General features: G+C 41.3%; 1 protein-coding gene across 1 annotated transcript; it reads left to right on the top strand.

Moving 5' to 3' along the window:
• The first annotated feature begins 213 nt into the window (after positions 1-213).
• On the top strand, positions 214-1293 carry LOC106358873 (sodium transporter HKT1-like). The gene has a single exon (XM_048740409.1). The coding sequence runs from the start codon at positions 214-216 to the stop codon at positions 1291-1293; it is 1080 nt and encodes a 359-aa protein (XP_048596366.1).
• Positions 1294-15113: the final 13820 nt, after the last annotated feature.

Here is a 15113-nt window from a genome sequence, read left to right as displayed (position 1 = left end):
TTTTCAATAACGATGATACATTTAAGAGATCAATATTTGTATTTGTCATTTTACAATCGATAAAGATAGTAGTATTGCAAAATGTTAAATCCAATTAATGAATTAACATTAGTATAAAAATTCACTACACGCATTCGTGCGGATTATCATCCGGTATATATATAACCTATGCCCAATGATAAATTCCTAAACCGATTCTAAAATAAAAACAAAATGGAGAGAGTTCTGGCACAATTAGCAAAAATTCGTTTGCAACTTGCTAAATTTCGTTCCCCTTTCTTCATCTACTTCTTCTACTTCTTTTCCTTTTCGCTTTTAGGGTTCTTGGCACTCAAGGTCTCAAAGCCAAGAACTACTTCACGTCCTCATGACTTGGATCTCTTCTTCACTTCAGTCTCTGCAATCACTGTATCTTCCATGTCCACCATTGACATGGAGGTCTTTTCCAATACTCAACTGATCATCATCACTATCCTCATGTTCCTCGGTGGAGAAGTCTTCACTTCTTTTCTCGATCTCTACTTCTCTCATTTTAGCAACTTCGTCTTTCCCCATAGCAAAATTAGACATCTTACGGGCTCCTTAAATATAAAGCCTCCGACAGAGGATAGGCGTCGCGACCTTGAGAATATTACAGATCATCTTAAGCGTCCTAGCCAGATCAATGAAAGGGCGTCTAAGTATTTGTACTCGGTGGTTCTTGGTTATCATCTTGTTACAAACCTAGCAGGCTCCGTTTTAGTTCTTGTGTACGTAACCTTTGTTAAGACGGCGAAGGTTGTTCTTAGTTCCAAAGAAATCTCACCTGTTACCTTCTCCATCTTCACAACGGTCTCCACTTTTGGAAACTGTGGGTTTGTCCCGACAAAAGAGAACATGGTCATCTTTCGCAAGAACTCGGGTCTTCTCTGGCTCTTAATTCCTCAAATATTCATGGGAAACACATTGTTTCCTTGTTTCTTATTTTTGCTCATATGGGGGCTTGATAAGATCACGAAGCGCGAGGAGTTTGGTTACATTCTCAAGAATCACAAGACAATGGGATACTCTCATTTACTCTCCCTTCGTCTTTGTGTTCTTCTTGGTTTGACGGTGTTAGGGTTTGTGATGATACAGTTTTTTGTTTTCTGCACCTTTGAATGGAACTCTGTGTCTCTTGAAGGAATGAATCCGTACGAGAAGTTGGTTGGTTCGTTGTTTCAAGTGGTGAACTCCAGACACACTGGAGAAAACATTGTTGACCTTTCTACGCTATCCCCGGCCATCTTGGTACTCTTCATCGTCATGATGTGAGCTCTCTCTCTCTCTCTCTCTCTCAATATATATATATATATATTTATTTTGTGCTTTCCCAATATTCCCACTTTCAGAATCAAATGGAAAACATATCAAAACAAATTACGTCGAAACAAATTGCTCATTTATTTTATTAAATACTTTCAAAACTTCGATTAGATAATTTAAATATTTTTGTGCTTTCCCAATATTCCCACTTTCTAACTTTTCACAGTGTTCTTTCTTATTTCTGATCTGCTGATCAATATTTTAGACCAATATTTGCCTTCATCCTTATATTAACCGCTCATTAAGAGGTGAAAATATTCATGACTATTTATGTGAATCCCATTTTGCAGTTGGGTGCGAAAATAATAGAGGTGAAAATAGTTTCTTTCTGTCTGATTTTAAATATATTTCCTGTTAGTTAAATTGCATATATGACACACATACGCACATACACATATACAGTAGAACATTTATAAATTAATATTCGATAAATTAATAATCTATATAAATTAATAAATTTTGCCGGTCCCAACTTGGACCAGTTCAAAATTTGACACAAATTGATAAAATAATAAAATAATAATATCTTTAAAAATTCTATGTAAATATATGATCTCATTAAATTATAAATTAATAATTTATATGTATACATATTTTATATAAGTAAGAACCTATTATTATATTGTTTGTTTTATATTCACAATAAATTATCTTTATATTTTTAACTCTTAATATATTTTGATGAGTTTTAGTAATATTACATCTAAAACCACATTTAAGTTATATGCAATATATATTATATACACCAAATAATATAATAAAATTAATATAAATTTCAAATTTCAAAAAAAAAACAATTAATGTCTATACACCAAAATCAAATAAATATATCTTAAAATAAATATATCTTAAAAATAAGAAATCTAAATAAGGTAACTCTTATAAATTAATATCTATATAAGTTAATAAAATTTTAAAATCCTAACATTATTAATTTATAGAGGTTCTACTGTATATATATATATATACTTTATAATTAGCAAATAAATAATTTAATCTGATTGTTTTGATTAATTATTAGTTTTTTTAACTGATTAGTGTTATATAGTAGTATAGTTGCTTATGCTTACTTATAGTCAACTGTTACCAATTTTTTATTCAGATAAAATCGATAACGTTTGACTGACACAAATTCAAATTTGGTTTCGGTCAAGCTAATTTATTAGACGACAATTTATATGCATCTGTTTTTATACTGAAGTCATACTCTTATTACTGATGTCAATTTGGTAGACAATATGGACATTGATTTCTTCTCATAGACATGTACACGAATATAATTTATATCGGCGATCTATGTGTACGTGCATTAACAATTGTGGTTGCATTAATGCAAGCGTTCTCACGATATGAATATGTCATGGATAAAGATAAATGTAAATTATTTGACATGGTTTGGATTACCATTAAATCATTTAGCCACCTTTTATATAGTGGAACAAACTTTTCCTGGCAATGAATTTTAATACGTTTTCACTGAAAAGGTAAAAATGTGATTCTTTATTTTATTATTCAAGCACGTGTCTATTAATCATGCGCTTATGAGAGGGTGGTGCACCCAAAACTACTGATTTACTATATGTATATGTTTTCTGTTAACCACAATATGTATGTAATAATATTATATTTTCGTATAAGATTCGCCCTTCAAGGTAATGGAGGATGTCTAATAGTCCAATATACCACCATAATTTGTTTTCTATATTTTTTTTTGTTAGCAATCTACCACCATAACTAGAAATCACTATTTGCGTGTTTATAAGGCCAGCCCCGTATCACCTAAAGTATGTAAGAATAAAAAATTAGGAAGAAAACAAATTATGGTGGTAGTAAATTTGATGCTTCTTTAGAGTGTATATCGTGTTCCATATTGGATATAGTTTCAAAAATAATATTTTTTAAAACATATTTGCAATTATTTACATTTTTTTTAATTTTTTTTTTTTTTTACATATTTGAATTAACAATATTTACGATGAAGATATGTGGAATCGTTCGTATATATTCGACAATTATCTTCATATTGATTGGTGATATCATTAAAAGTTAGTAAAGTAGTTATATAATTTTGTGGAGATTATATTCTTATAGATATTAATCCGTGTTAGATCTCTAAATGTTGTGTACATTTGGATATTCTACACTTGAACATTTTATTTGAACTACACTGTTTTATGAAACTTGACAATGTATATCCCTGTGTTTTTTTTATAATGGTTACATGTGTATATTATTTTTACAAAATAATTCAAGAAAAGTTATAACATAAATTATGTATGCTAAAATATGTAAATGAAGATGCCAGTATATTTAAATTTCAACAGCAAATGGAGGATAAGCAAAAAATATACTTTGTGATTTTCTTTAAAAGTTATATTAACTGATTAAAGTAAATAATAAATAAAACATATTAAATTATTAATAAACTGGTCCAACAAATTTTTAAATGATATTTTTTAGAATAGTTCTATTTTAATAGAGTAGTATCGTTTAATGAAAAAAAAAGTGTAATATTTAAGTATGTCATTGCGTTCACTAGGTATCTCCCTCCATACACGTTGTTTATGCCGTTGACCACCATAAAGAAGTATAAGGAAGAGGTAGAGGATCATGCTGGAAATGAAGAGAAAAGAAAGAAGACTGGATTCTTCGTGTCACAACTTTCGTTTTTGGCAATATGCGTCTTTTTTATTTCAATCACTGAAAGCCAAAATCTACGACGAGATCCACTCAATTTCAACATCCTTAACATCACCCTCGAAGTTATCAGGTATATAGTTATTAATTATTATCTGTTTTGTTTTATATATATACAGCATGTAACTATATCTATATATGATAACAAATGTTCTTATTGACCAAAAATATACACTTTTTTATTAGCATAATAAAATTTAACATAAAAATCAAACAGAAAAGTATATATTTGTAAATCCTTGATAACAGATAAGAAAAAAAAATCTATTTTAGTTAGCAAAAAATAAAATCTATTTTGGCATATCTGTTTATTTCATTTGGTTTAAAAACATGACAATTACCACTAACTAACAAGAGGGGTTCTAAACACGTGTATAGACGATCTTATGTATTTTATATGAATTGTTGTGCCGGCTATATATAAGCAGAAATCTTTAAAACATTTATCATAAGATACAATAAAATATAATATATCACTCCATTAAAACTAATATTATTGCTGATACAACAAATAAATTATTCTTATGGCAGCGCATTTGGAAACGTGGGGTTCACGACCGGTTACAGCTGCAAAAGGTGCCTAGACATCAACAATGGTAGCTGTAAAGACACCAGTTATGGGTTTGTTGGACGATGGAGTCCCAATGGAAAATTTATACTTATAATAGTAATGTTTTATGGTAGATTTAAGCAGTTCACAGCCAAATCTGGTCGACCATGGATACTTTATCCATAAAATGTTATATATATATGTTAATTTATATAATACAACTAATCTTGTATGTCTGTAGTTTTACCGTTTTTGTTCTTGTGTTATGTTAATGTAGTATACAAGCTTGTTTGTAGTTCTCATATATCGTTGATGTAACATATATAATGTTTTTTTTCTGTTCACATCCATATATAGTAAAGTTATATGTATAATATTATACGAACATAACCAGTCATATTCACACAAAAAAAAAAAAAACATAACCAGTCACTAATATTTAGTTTTATATGCCAAGGCATTTAGATAATCTCGTTGGCTTGGTTTGGATTTTGGTTTTCTCTGTTTTAATAAATTTATCCCAATGTTATACCCAACTTAAATTTGGGCTAGTTCGGTTTGGAAACTTTAAAATCCTGTCTGGGTTATGGCTAAGATTTCTCTTCCCAAATGAACCAAAATTGAAACTCCAAAACGGTTTTATGAAATTTTGGCTTTAAACTATTTGATTAATACTGAAACAAAGAGTCACGCTGCACGCACTGGTACGTTTCCCTCTAAACCTGAGATCTATTTGTTTCACCTCCTCTGTTGCATCTCTAAGCGTCGGCTCCCTCCCACCGGTATGGTCAAGAAAAATTCCCCCCCAAAAACTCCCTCCTCGTCGTTCCCACACTGGGAATGGTCATCCCAAAGCCTCATCCTTAATTTCAACCCCAACGTCTACGCCTAAGTCTTAGTCGTACATGAGAGCTCGTCCTCTGCTCCAGCCTTCCCCGCTATGGAATTGGCAAACCTTGATGTCTAAGCTGCTTCTCCGGGAACAGTATTGGTCATTCCAGCAACCCAATTGCTTGAAACATCAACTCGAAAAAGTTAACTTCCTAGATAAGACTCAAAGAATTTAAGACAAAAAACTATTGAGAGTACAAATGAAAAGTTCACTATATCGGAGCTGATAATATTTATTGTTGGGGTCAAAAACGGTCACGACGGAATTAAAATCCAAAAATCCTCGGAAATCGTATTTCCGAAAAAGATAGTAAAAAGAAAAATATAATTTTCGTAAAAAATAACCAATACGAAGTTTTTACGAAGAAGTATCTTTGAAAGACTCGAATTAAACAACTCAAGCTCATTCATTGCAAAACTACCACGCATGTACGCTATCCAGTCGCTACGTAACAACCAAGTCCAAGCGAAAGTTCGGTCGCTACGTAGCGACCGAGCGTCCGTCCTGCTCGGCCGCTACGTAGCGACCGAGCGTCCATCCCACTCGGTCGCTACGTAGCGACCGAGCGAGACGGACGCTCGGTCGCTCGAACCAAAGATCGGTCGCTACGTAGCGACCGAGCTCTTCCGAAACGTCGAGACGACACCAGTCCATGCATTCTCGTCAAACAATCAATGTTATCTCCCGAAGACCGTAGCGAGCTCAGTCTATGATTTCCGCTATTCTAGATCATCGATCAAACTTTGCGGATTAACACCGCGGAAAGTTCATTCCTTATCGAAAGAAATCGTAGTAAACGTTTCGAGTCGGAAGACGGCCCAAATGGACCTAAAACACGACTCGAGGCCCATCCTACGATTTCTTAACCAAAACCCCGTAAACCACAGCACGGTTTACGCTTGGTCCACAAGGAAAGATAAATGTCAAGTTTCCGCGGATAAATACGGAAGTTTTGAGGATAATTACGAAGATCGGAAAAAATGGAATATCTCTATTTTATGCTATGACGGCTTAAGGGCAGAAGAGTAAAAGCGTAAACCGACCTTGGAGCTAGTATATAAGGAGTCCTAGGCGAGGAGCGTGAGAGAGGATTTTTTTTAGAGCAAACTTAGCACTTAGAGCAATTTAGGCAATTTTCCGTTTTTGTTATTTCGAGCTGCGACTCAATTAAGTTTAGCCGTCTTAAGGTTGCTAGAACTAGGAATCTCGCCGACAGCTCTCGAGCCCAGGCTTATACCTTGTTGTAACGCTCATACGCAAATTCGGAATAAGATCTTCTTTGCTCTCTTTTCGATTTCTTATTTTTATCGTTGTTATTCTCGTGTTCTAATTGCTTGACGTGTGGTAATTAGCAGATATCCGGGTCCTCTGGGAAATTAGGGTTTTCCTAGTTTCCTTATTTAAACGGAAATCGACAGTGCGAATTTCGGTTCCCACAGTTTGGCGCTAGAAGGAGGGGGATACGGATCAATCTAACCCGCAAAAACCACATCACGCTCAATCAGACATGTCAACTAACGAGGCGGATAACGTGCAGACTCCTATTAACGGAGGCAGCGGCACCAATCTCCACACTCCAGCAGCGGACGTACCCGCGGCCAACGCACCAGCCAACGCCGCGACGCTCGAGGAGTTCAAAAAGATGTTCGCCACCTATGAGAAAAGGTCAGAAGAACAGGATAAGCTCGTGAGTACCTTAACCAAGCAGGTTGAAACCTTAATGGCAAAGACTTGAGCAATCCGTCCCCGCGGAACCACCAGAATCCGCGGGAAGAAACTCGACTTCGCTACCCCACTCGACAGATCTGGAGTCGCGCGGGAATGACCTTCGGGTCAAAACCTAGTGAGAAATCTCCCATCGAAAAGGAGAACCCTGAAAGTCCTCCGCCTCCTGCAAAGGATTCGGAGAATAACGAAGCCGAACACATCGACCTGGATCCTAGCGATGTCTCCAACGACACCGACGAGGACGTCGACAGACATCCAAGAAGGACCAGAAGCCCATCTGCTCGGGAAAGCTCTTCGTTCGAAAAACCAATGACGGAAGAAGAGGAAATCGCCTATTGGAACGAACAAGAGGAGCTGGCTGAAAGGCAAACCGAGCTCGCTCGCAGTAAACGCCGACAGGCTCGGAAATCTACTGACGAGACATCGGATATCCGCGATCTTCGCGACTACATCACCAAGACTGCGGTGGAAGTGAGAGCCGTAAAGTCTCAAATCCATCATGCTACTAGTGCTGCCCCCAAAATCGATCGACTGCTGGAAGGAGCTCGGAAGATCCCTTTTACCTGTCGCATTTCAGACATGAGGGTATCCAATCCGGGAAAAATCAAAGTACCAAAGTACGATGGTACGGCCGATCGAAAAGCGCACCTTCAGGCTTTCCACATCGCGATAGGAAGAGCGAGACTGAAGGACGGCGAAAAAGATGCCGGCTACTGCCGCCTGTTCGTCATAAATTTGGAAGGAGCGGCGCTCGACAGCTCGCATCGGAATTTCTCAAATAATACTCTGTGTTCATAGACAGAGAAACTTCCAATGTCGATCTCTGGAGTCTCTCCCAAAGGGAAGACGAACCCCTCCGCGAGTTTATCAGCCGGTTCAAACTGATAATGTCCAGGGTCAGCGGGATAAGCGACAAAGTGGCCATTGACGCGCTGAGAAAGACGCTCTGGTACAAGTCGAAATTCAGAAAGTGGATAACCCTCGACAAACTGCGAACGATCCATGACGCCCTCCACAAAGCAACGGACTACATCATAGTCGAGGAAGAAACTAAAGTCTTATCGCAAAAACATAAGGCGGCAAGACCATCCTCGAAGGACGTAGATCCGAAAGCAAGAAAGAAGAACTCTCGTAACGACAAGTACGTCCATCACGAGGGGGAAGATCTCCAAGGGGCGCATAATTATGCGATCAATTCGGATCAAGGCCGAACCACGGGCAACACGTGGACCCGCAATCAAGGGTATGACAAAAACAGCTTCTGCGAGTTCCATCAGTCCCAAGGACACTCCACGACCAACTGCAAAGTCTTGGGAGCAAGGCTAGCCGCGAAGCTACTCGCTGGAGAGCTCTCGGAAGTAACCAGCGTCAAGGATCTCATCCTCGACTCTGATCGCCCTCCAAAGACGGACAGAAATCCGTTCACTGAAAAATCCCCTCAACGAAACCAGCCTGGGGATAAATGCGGTAGGAGGCCGGACGACAAGGGGAATGATAACAATCGTCGCAGAGTCAACATGATCATCGGAGGATCACAATACTGCGGCGATACTGTGTCGACCATCAAGGCTTACCAACGGAAGGCAGAGTCGACTGCAAATTGGCCTACATGGTCTCCTCCCCAAGATGGCCAAAATTGCTCGATCACCTTCACAAAGGAGGAAGCCGTCGGCATCGATCAACCTCACTGCGATCCGCTCGTCATAGATCTCGTCATACGAGACTTAGAAGTTGGAAGGGTACTCGTCGACACGGGAAGCACGGTCAATGTAATCTTCCGCGACACTCTCAAGCGGATTAGCATCGAACTCGGAGAAGTAATTCCGACGCCAAAACCGCTCACGGGTTTTTCAGGAGAAGTATCAATGACTCTTGGATCAATCCAGTTGCCAGTCATGGCCAAGGAGATCACGAAAATCGTCGAGTTCGCGGTAGTCGATCATCCCGCTATCTACAACGTGATCATGGGAACTCCATGGCTCAATGCCATGCAAGCAGTTCCATCATCCTACCACCTGGGTCTCAAATTTCCGACCCCAAGCGGAGTCCCAGCTATCTGGGGATGCCAAAAACAGTCGCGGCTATGCTTCCTCGCAGAGTACAAGTTAAGGCAAATCATGACTTCTGCAACTGCAAATCGCAAACGCACGAAGATGGATTGATCTTCGGCCAAAAACGCCCCAAGAAAAGACGAATTAAAACCGTCTGCCGACGCAAACGCATCGAACGTCGAAACTCAACACGAATCCAAAGCCGACGCTACAACTCAACTGGAACATCCGGAAAATAGCGTTGACCCAGCCATAATCAACACGGTCAAGGCGGACAGCGCGACATCTACCGCCGAGTAAAAACGCTCGCGGCATGAAACAGAACTACGAGATGGCTTGATCCTCGAAAGGGGTACGTAGGCAGCTCGCCAAAAGACGAGTTCAGCTATCCTCCTCTCTAAAAACGGGGGGGGGGGGGGGAGTGGGTGCGTATACTCGTATACTCCCACTTAGAAAAATCTTCATTATTGTAATAGAGTTTTTAGAAACTTTAAAAACTTTTACTACAATCTACGTTGCTCCTTTTTATCAAAAATGTTTACGCTTCAGTTAAACGCGAAAACTTTCAGGACACGCCTGGAAATGTTAAGACTCTTGTCTGCGGCCTCATCCGGCCCAAAATCATAAAATTATCATCTTTCAAACACTCAAAGATACACGTATAATCCTCGAAACTACTGCGAGACGTCGCAAAGTTAAAATTCGAAGATAATACGAACAAATTGTCCGAACGCGACCACTAAAACCTTACACCCCGTTCGTCGATTGGCCCTGACGAACACGCCAGCCGTCTTAAACAAACGCAATTTGATCACTCTTTTGATCTTCAAAAACGTCCAACACAAGGACAAAAGCGCGTTACAACAAAAATCCGAAATTTTGGTTTAGCACTTCCAGTTGGCTTAAAAATTACCTCTGATAAGATGCTCGATTCGTACCATACAAGTCATATAAGCCGAGAACCTATCACGGACTTTAAATCGGTACGAGTCAGAAAGAAATCGCAACAGGAAAAACGATAGCCGGCAAGTCACCGCACAAACCTTAACCGAAAGTAAACCGTGGTCTTGCCCTAAACCCAACGCTCTGGTCTCAAACATCTCAAGACATGATATCTAAAACATACGAGATCGTAAACCATGTCTCTCCGTTCACATCTCAATGTTCCCGAAAATCGTAAAGATAAGTAATTTTCTACAAAAATCACGAACGAACCAACAGATTGAACGTCTCATCGGAATTAAATATGAGTCGACAACTCATATCTACTTCTAAACCTACTCAGGAAAAACTCGAAATTAAACATTCGTCATATATATAAAACCGCGTAAAGCGGTAAGGGATTCAAAGCCACCAACAGCCAGTCCCGCTAAGCAATAAGAACGGCCAAAACATGCCCATACAAATCTCTCGAAATAAAGGCCACACTCGGCCACAAACTTAAAACGGAAAGACGAGCATCTTTCTTTCGATAACCGCTCCACCTCTCATAGTCCAAAGTCAAAGTCCCCGGACAACGAAGCACCGAACGCATCCGCGGGACGATCCACTTCCTCGCCACCATCGGGAAACCCGGTCGGAACCTCTTCGGTATCAGGGGAAACCGGGATGGAATCCCAAAACCCTTGGATCCGCTCGTAGATCGAGGGAATGAGCGCCTCAGCGTGGGCACGTTCGTTCATGCCGCTCTTCATCAAGCTCATTTCCTTCTCGAACACATAGTCATCGGCTTGCGTCCTCCAAAGACTTCCGACTGAACCGCGGCACTCACGGTCACCCACCGAGGTGAAGGCATTCTTGAGGTTCCCATACTCAACCTGGAACTGAGAGGCATGAGTCTTCATCACCTCGACGATTTCTCTTTTGCCCTTCCTTTCCGCCTTACGGACAGCCTGCGCATGATCACGAGTAAGTTGTGCTTCTCGCTCCAACATCTTGCCTTGCACGCACACTACGTAGCGACCGAGCACACACACTGCTTTCCGCTTTCTCAGCTTTAAAACGATGTTGGGGTCAAAATCGGTCACGACGAAATCAATGTCTGAAAGTCCGTAAAAATCAGCATGAACATTTTTACGAAAAGTAATCCTCGTAAAGATATCTTTACGAAGAGCCTTGCGGTAAAATCTTGTTCAAATCTCAATCGAACCACTAAATACGATTGTCCGAAGGCAACGGATATGTATCCAAATCGGCAGCGGACAAGCTCGAGTATGGCAATCGGACCGCAGACAAGCCAAGCTCGATCGATACGCGGCGACCAAGCATGCACACAGCTCGGTCGCTACGTAGCGTGAGAGCTCGAACCAAGCTCGGTCGCTACATAGCGACCGAGCGTCCGTCCCGCTCAGTCGCTACGTAGCGACTGAGCATCCGTCCCACTCGGTCGCTACGTAGCGACCGAGCTCTTCCGAAACGTCGATACGACACCAGTCCATGCATTCTCGTCTATCTTTCAATGCTTTCTCCCGAAGACCGTAGCGAACTCAGTTCATGTTTTCCGCAATTCTAAATCATAGATCAAACATTGCGGTAAAAACCACGGAAAGTCCGAACTTTATCGAAAGAAGTTGCAATAAACGTTTCGAGTCGGAATACGGCCCAAAGGGACCTAAGACACGACTCGAGGCCCATCTTACGATTTCTTAACCAAAAGCCTGTAAACCGTAGGACGGTTTATGCTTGGTTCGCAAGGGAAGATAAATTTCAAGTTTCCGAGGATAAATACGGAATTTTGAAGATAATTACGAAGATCGGAAAAAATGGAATATCTCCATTTTATGCTATGACGGCTTAAGGGCAGAAGAGTAAAAGCGTAAACCGACCTTGGAGCGAGTATATAAGGAGTCCTAGGCGAGAGGCATGAAGAGAGAACTTTTTAGATTCGGAATTCTTTGCACTTAGAAACTTTAGGCTTTATTCTCGACAAGTTTGGTTTCTATGACTGGCACTCAATTAGTAGACGAACTCGCCCAGGCCGTTCGATCTCTTGTCCAACTCTATCAAGTGAACTACGTTCGGCTTGATCCTCGAAAGGGGTACGTAGGCAGTCTTTAACAAGGTTCAGTCAAAAATCAATCAAAAACCTTTTCTGTATCTATTTCGTCTTTTGTTATCGAGCTGCAACTCAACTAGGTTTGAGCTATTAGGCCGCTAGAACTCAGTAACTCGCTGACAGCCTTTGCGCGGACTCGAAATAAGATCTACTGTTTTCTCTAAACTCGTTTGTTATCTTTTCATGATTTCCCCATATATTTGGTCACTTGTCGTTGGCTCTCGCAGAGATCCGGGACCTCTGGGAAATTAGGGTTTTTCTAGTTTCCCAATTTAAACGGAAATCGACAGTGCGAATTTCAGTTCCCACAAACGATAGTCCATAGCTTCCCTATGGCTCGCTTCAATGGCCGAGCCAAGCAAGTTGAGGCCCTGCGAATCCAATTAACGCATTATAAACAGAAAAAGAAATACCTAGGCAATCACAAATATTTTCGAAAAAAATCATACCCCGTTGATAATACGAGACCCTTCCGCGACAACCTTCGGCCTTCCTGTTTCATTCGTTGATGGAGGAGCATCGAAGCCCGAGAGTAAACCAGCAAAGAAATCATCAAAGTTCGGAATATGAACCTCGCTAGAACCGCTGCCATCGCCATAAGCAAGGTCTGGATCCCATCCCGGAAGCATAGAATCGTCCATCGAAAACTCTATGTCGCCAAGATCGATATCCTTCCCCTTTGAAGAATTCCACCCCGTCGCGGCAGCGGGGGCAGCGTCGGGACTCTGATCATCGGGCTCGGAGTCGTTCCCCGCTTCCATTGGATCGGGACACACAAACCTTAGCGCCTTCCAAACTCGTTTCGGCGTGAAAGATGTCCAGAAAAACGGACCATTCCTAAGAAGGTCCCTCACTTCAATGATATCCTCGGGAAACGGAGCCAGCGGGTTGATGAAGGGACGATCGTTCGGCAACCTCCGGAGTAGTGGGATACAACTCTCTTCGACAGATGCAGCGTCTATACGAACAAAGAAGAAAAATTTCTTCCACGAGTTGAAGTTGGAGCTGAACCTCTTAACCACCGACATGAAGCTCCGAGGGACCAGCCTATACTTTTCCTTATCCTTGACAAGCTGTAGCCTCAAAAGCGCTTCATAGTGATCAACGGAAAGGGAGAGACCATGCTCATAGCTCAGGATCAGGATTCCAATAAGGTGCTGACTGGCAAGAGGATTCAGCTGGTTTATCGCCACCTCGAAACGATCCAATACTCGGACAACGATTTCAGGAATCGGGAACCACAAGCGACAATGCACTACGAACACTTCGTAGCAAGTAAAGTAACCCTCCGGGGGGTTATCAGCGCGTTCGCCTCAACGAGGAACCCGGAACTCCACCGTACTCGGAATACGATAGAACGATCGCATGATCTCGAGAAACTCGCTGGTACTCCTGCTCGGTGCCCCTTTCTCGATGGGTCAGGACCGGGAACGACTTCTCTTTAGGAGGAGTCATCGAACCGTAATGCGCAACCCACCATGCCTCATTCTCGGCAGGATCTACCGAGTGAGGCACGAACTCTATCTTCGGAACAATGAGCTCTTCATGTGCACTCGCGGATGAAGACCCTTTTCTCGCAATCTTTTTTTTGCTCGACATTTTATACTTCTCTTTTTGGAAAATAGAGGGAAAGGATGGAGAGAAAGAAACAAAGTTTTTCTTAAGAGAAATCTTGGAGAAAACAAGAAAGTGAAAAAAGTGTGAAGAAATTACCTCCTTTCTTAAAGGCATAAGAATTTACTATTCAAACTCGGACTTTCGGATATTAATTCTTTCCAACACGCCTAACTTGCAAAACATGCCTAACCGCACGCTAGGACCCTACGATGCATGGTCCTAACGGGCTGGGGGGCTAACTGTTGGGGTCAAAAACGGTCACGACGGAATTAAAATCTGAAATTCCTCGGAAATCGTATTTCTAAAAAAGATAGTAAAAAGAAAAATATAATTTTCGTAAAAAATAACCAATACGAAGTTTTTACGAAGAAGTATCCTTGAAAGACTCAAAATAAACAACTCAAGATCGATCATTGCGAAACTACCGCGCATGCATGCTATCCGGTCGCTACGTAGCAACCAAGTCCAAGCGAAAGCTCGAACGCTACGTAGCGACCGAGCGTCCGTCCCGCTCGGTCGCTACGTAGCAACCGAGCCCGAGTCAAGCTTGGTCGTTACATAGCGACCGAGCGTACACCTCGCTCGGTCGCTACGTAGCGACCGAGCCCGAACCAAGCTCGGTCGCTTAGCGACCGAGCGCGGCCATGCTCGGTTGCTACGTAGCGACTGAGTGTCCGTCTCGCTCGGTCGCTACGTAGCAACCAAGCGTCCGTCTCGCTCGGTCGCTATGTAGCGACCCGTCTCGCTCGGTCGCTACGTAGCGACCGGGCTCGAACCAAAGATCGGTCGCTACGTAGCGACCGAGCTCTTCCGAAATGTCGAGACGACACCAGTCCATGCATTCTCGTCAAACCATCAATGCTATCTCCCGAAGACCGTAGCGAGATCAGTCTATGATTTCCGCTATTCTAGATCATCGATCAAATTTTGGGGATTAACACCGCGGAAAGTTCATTCCTTATCGAAAGAAATCGTAGTAAACGTTTCGAGTCGTTAGACGGCCCAAAGGGACCTAAAACACGACTCGAGGTCCATCCTATGATTTCTTAACTAAAAGCCCGTAAACCACAGCACGGTTAACGCTTGGTCCACAAGGAAAGATAAATGTCAAGTTTCCGCGGATAAATACGGAAGTTTTGAGGATAATTACGAAGATCGGAAAAAATGGAATATCTCTAT

Source organism: Brassica napus, chromosome A9 (assembly GCF_020379485.1).
Source record: "Brassica napus cultivar Da-Ae chromosome A9, Da-Ae, whole genome shotgun sequence".
NCBI classification, from domain to species: domain Eukaryota; kingdom Viridiplantae; phylum Streptophyta; class Magnoliopsida; order Brassicales; family Brassicaceae; genus Brassica; species Brassica napus.
This window is presented reverse-complemented; position numbering and strand designations above follow the sequence as displayed.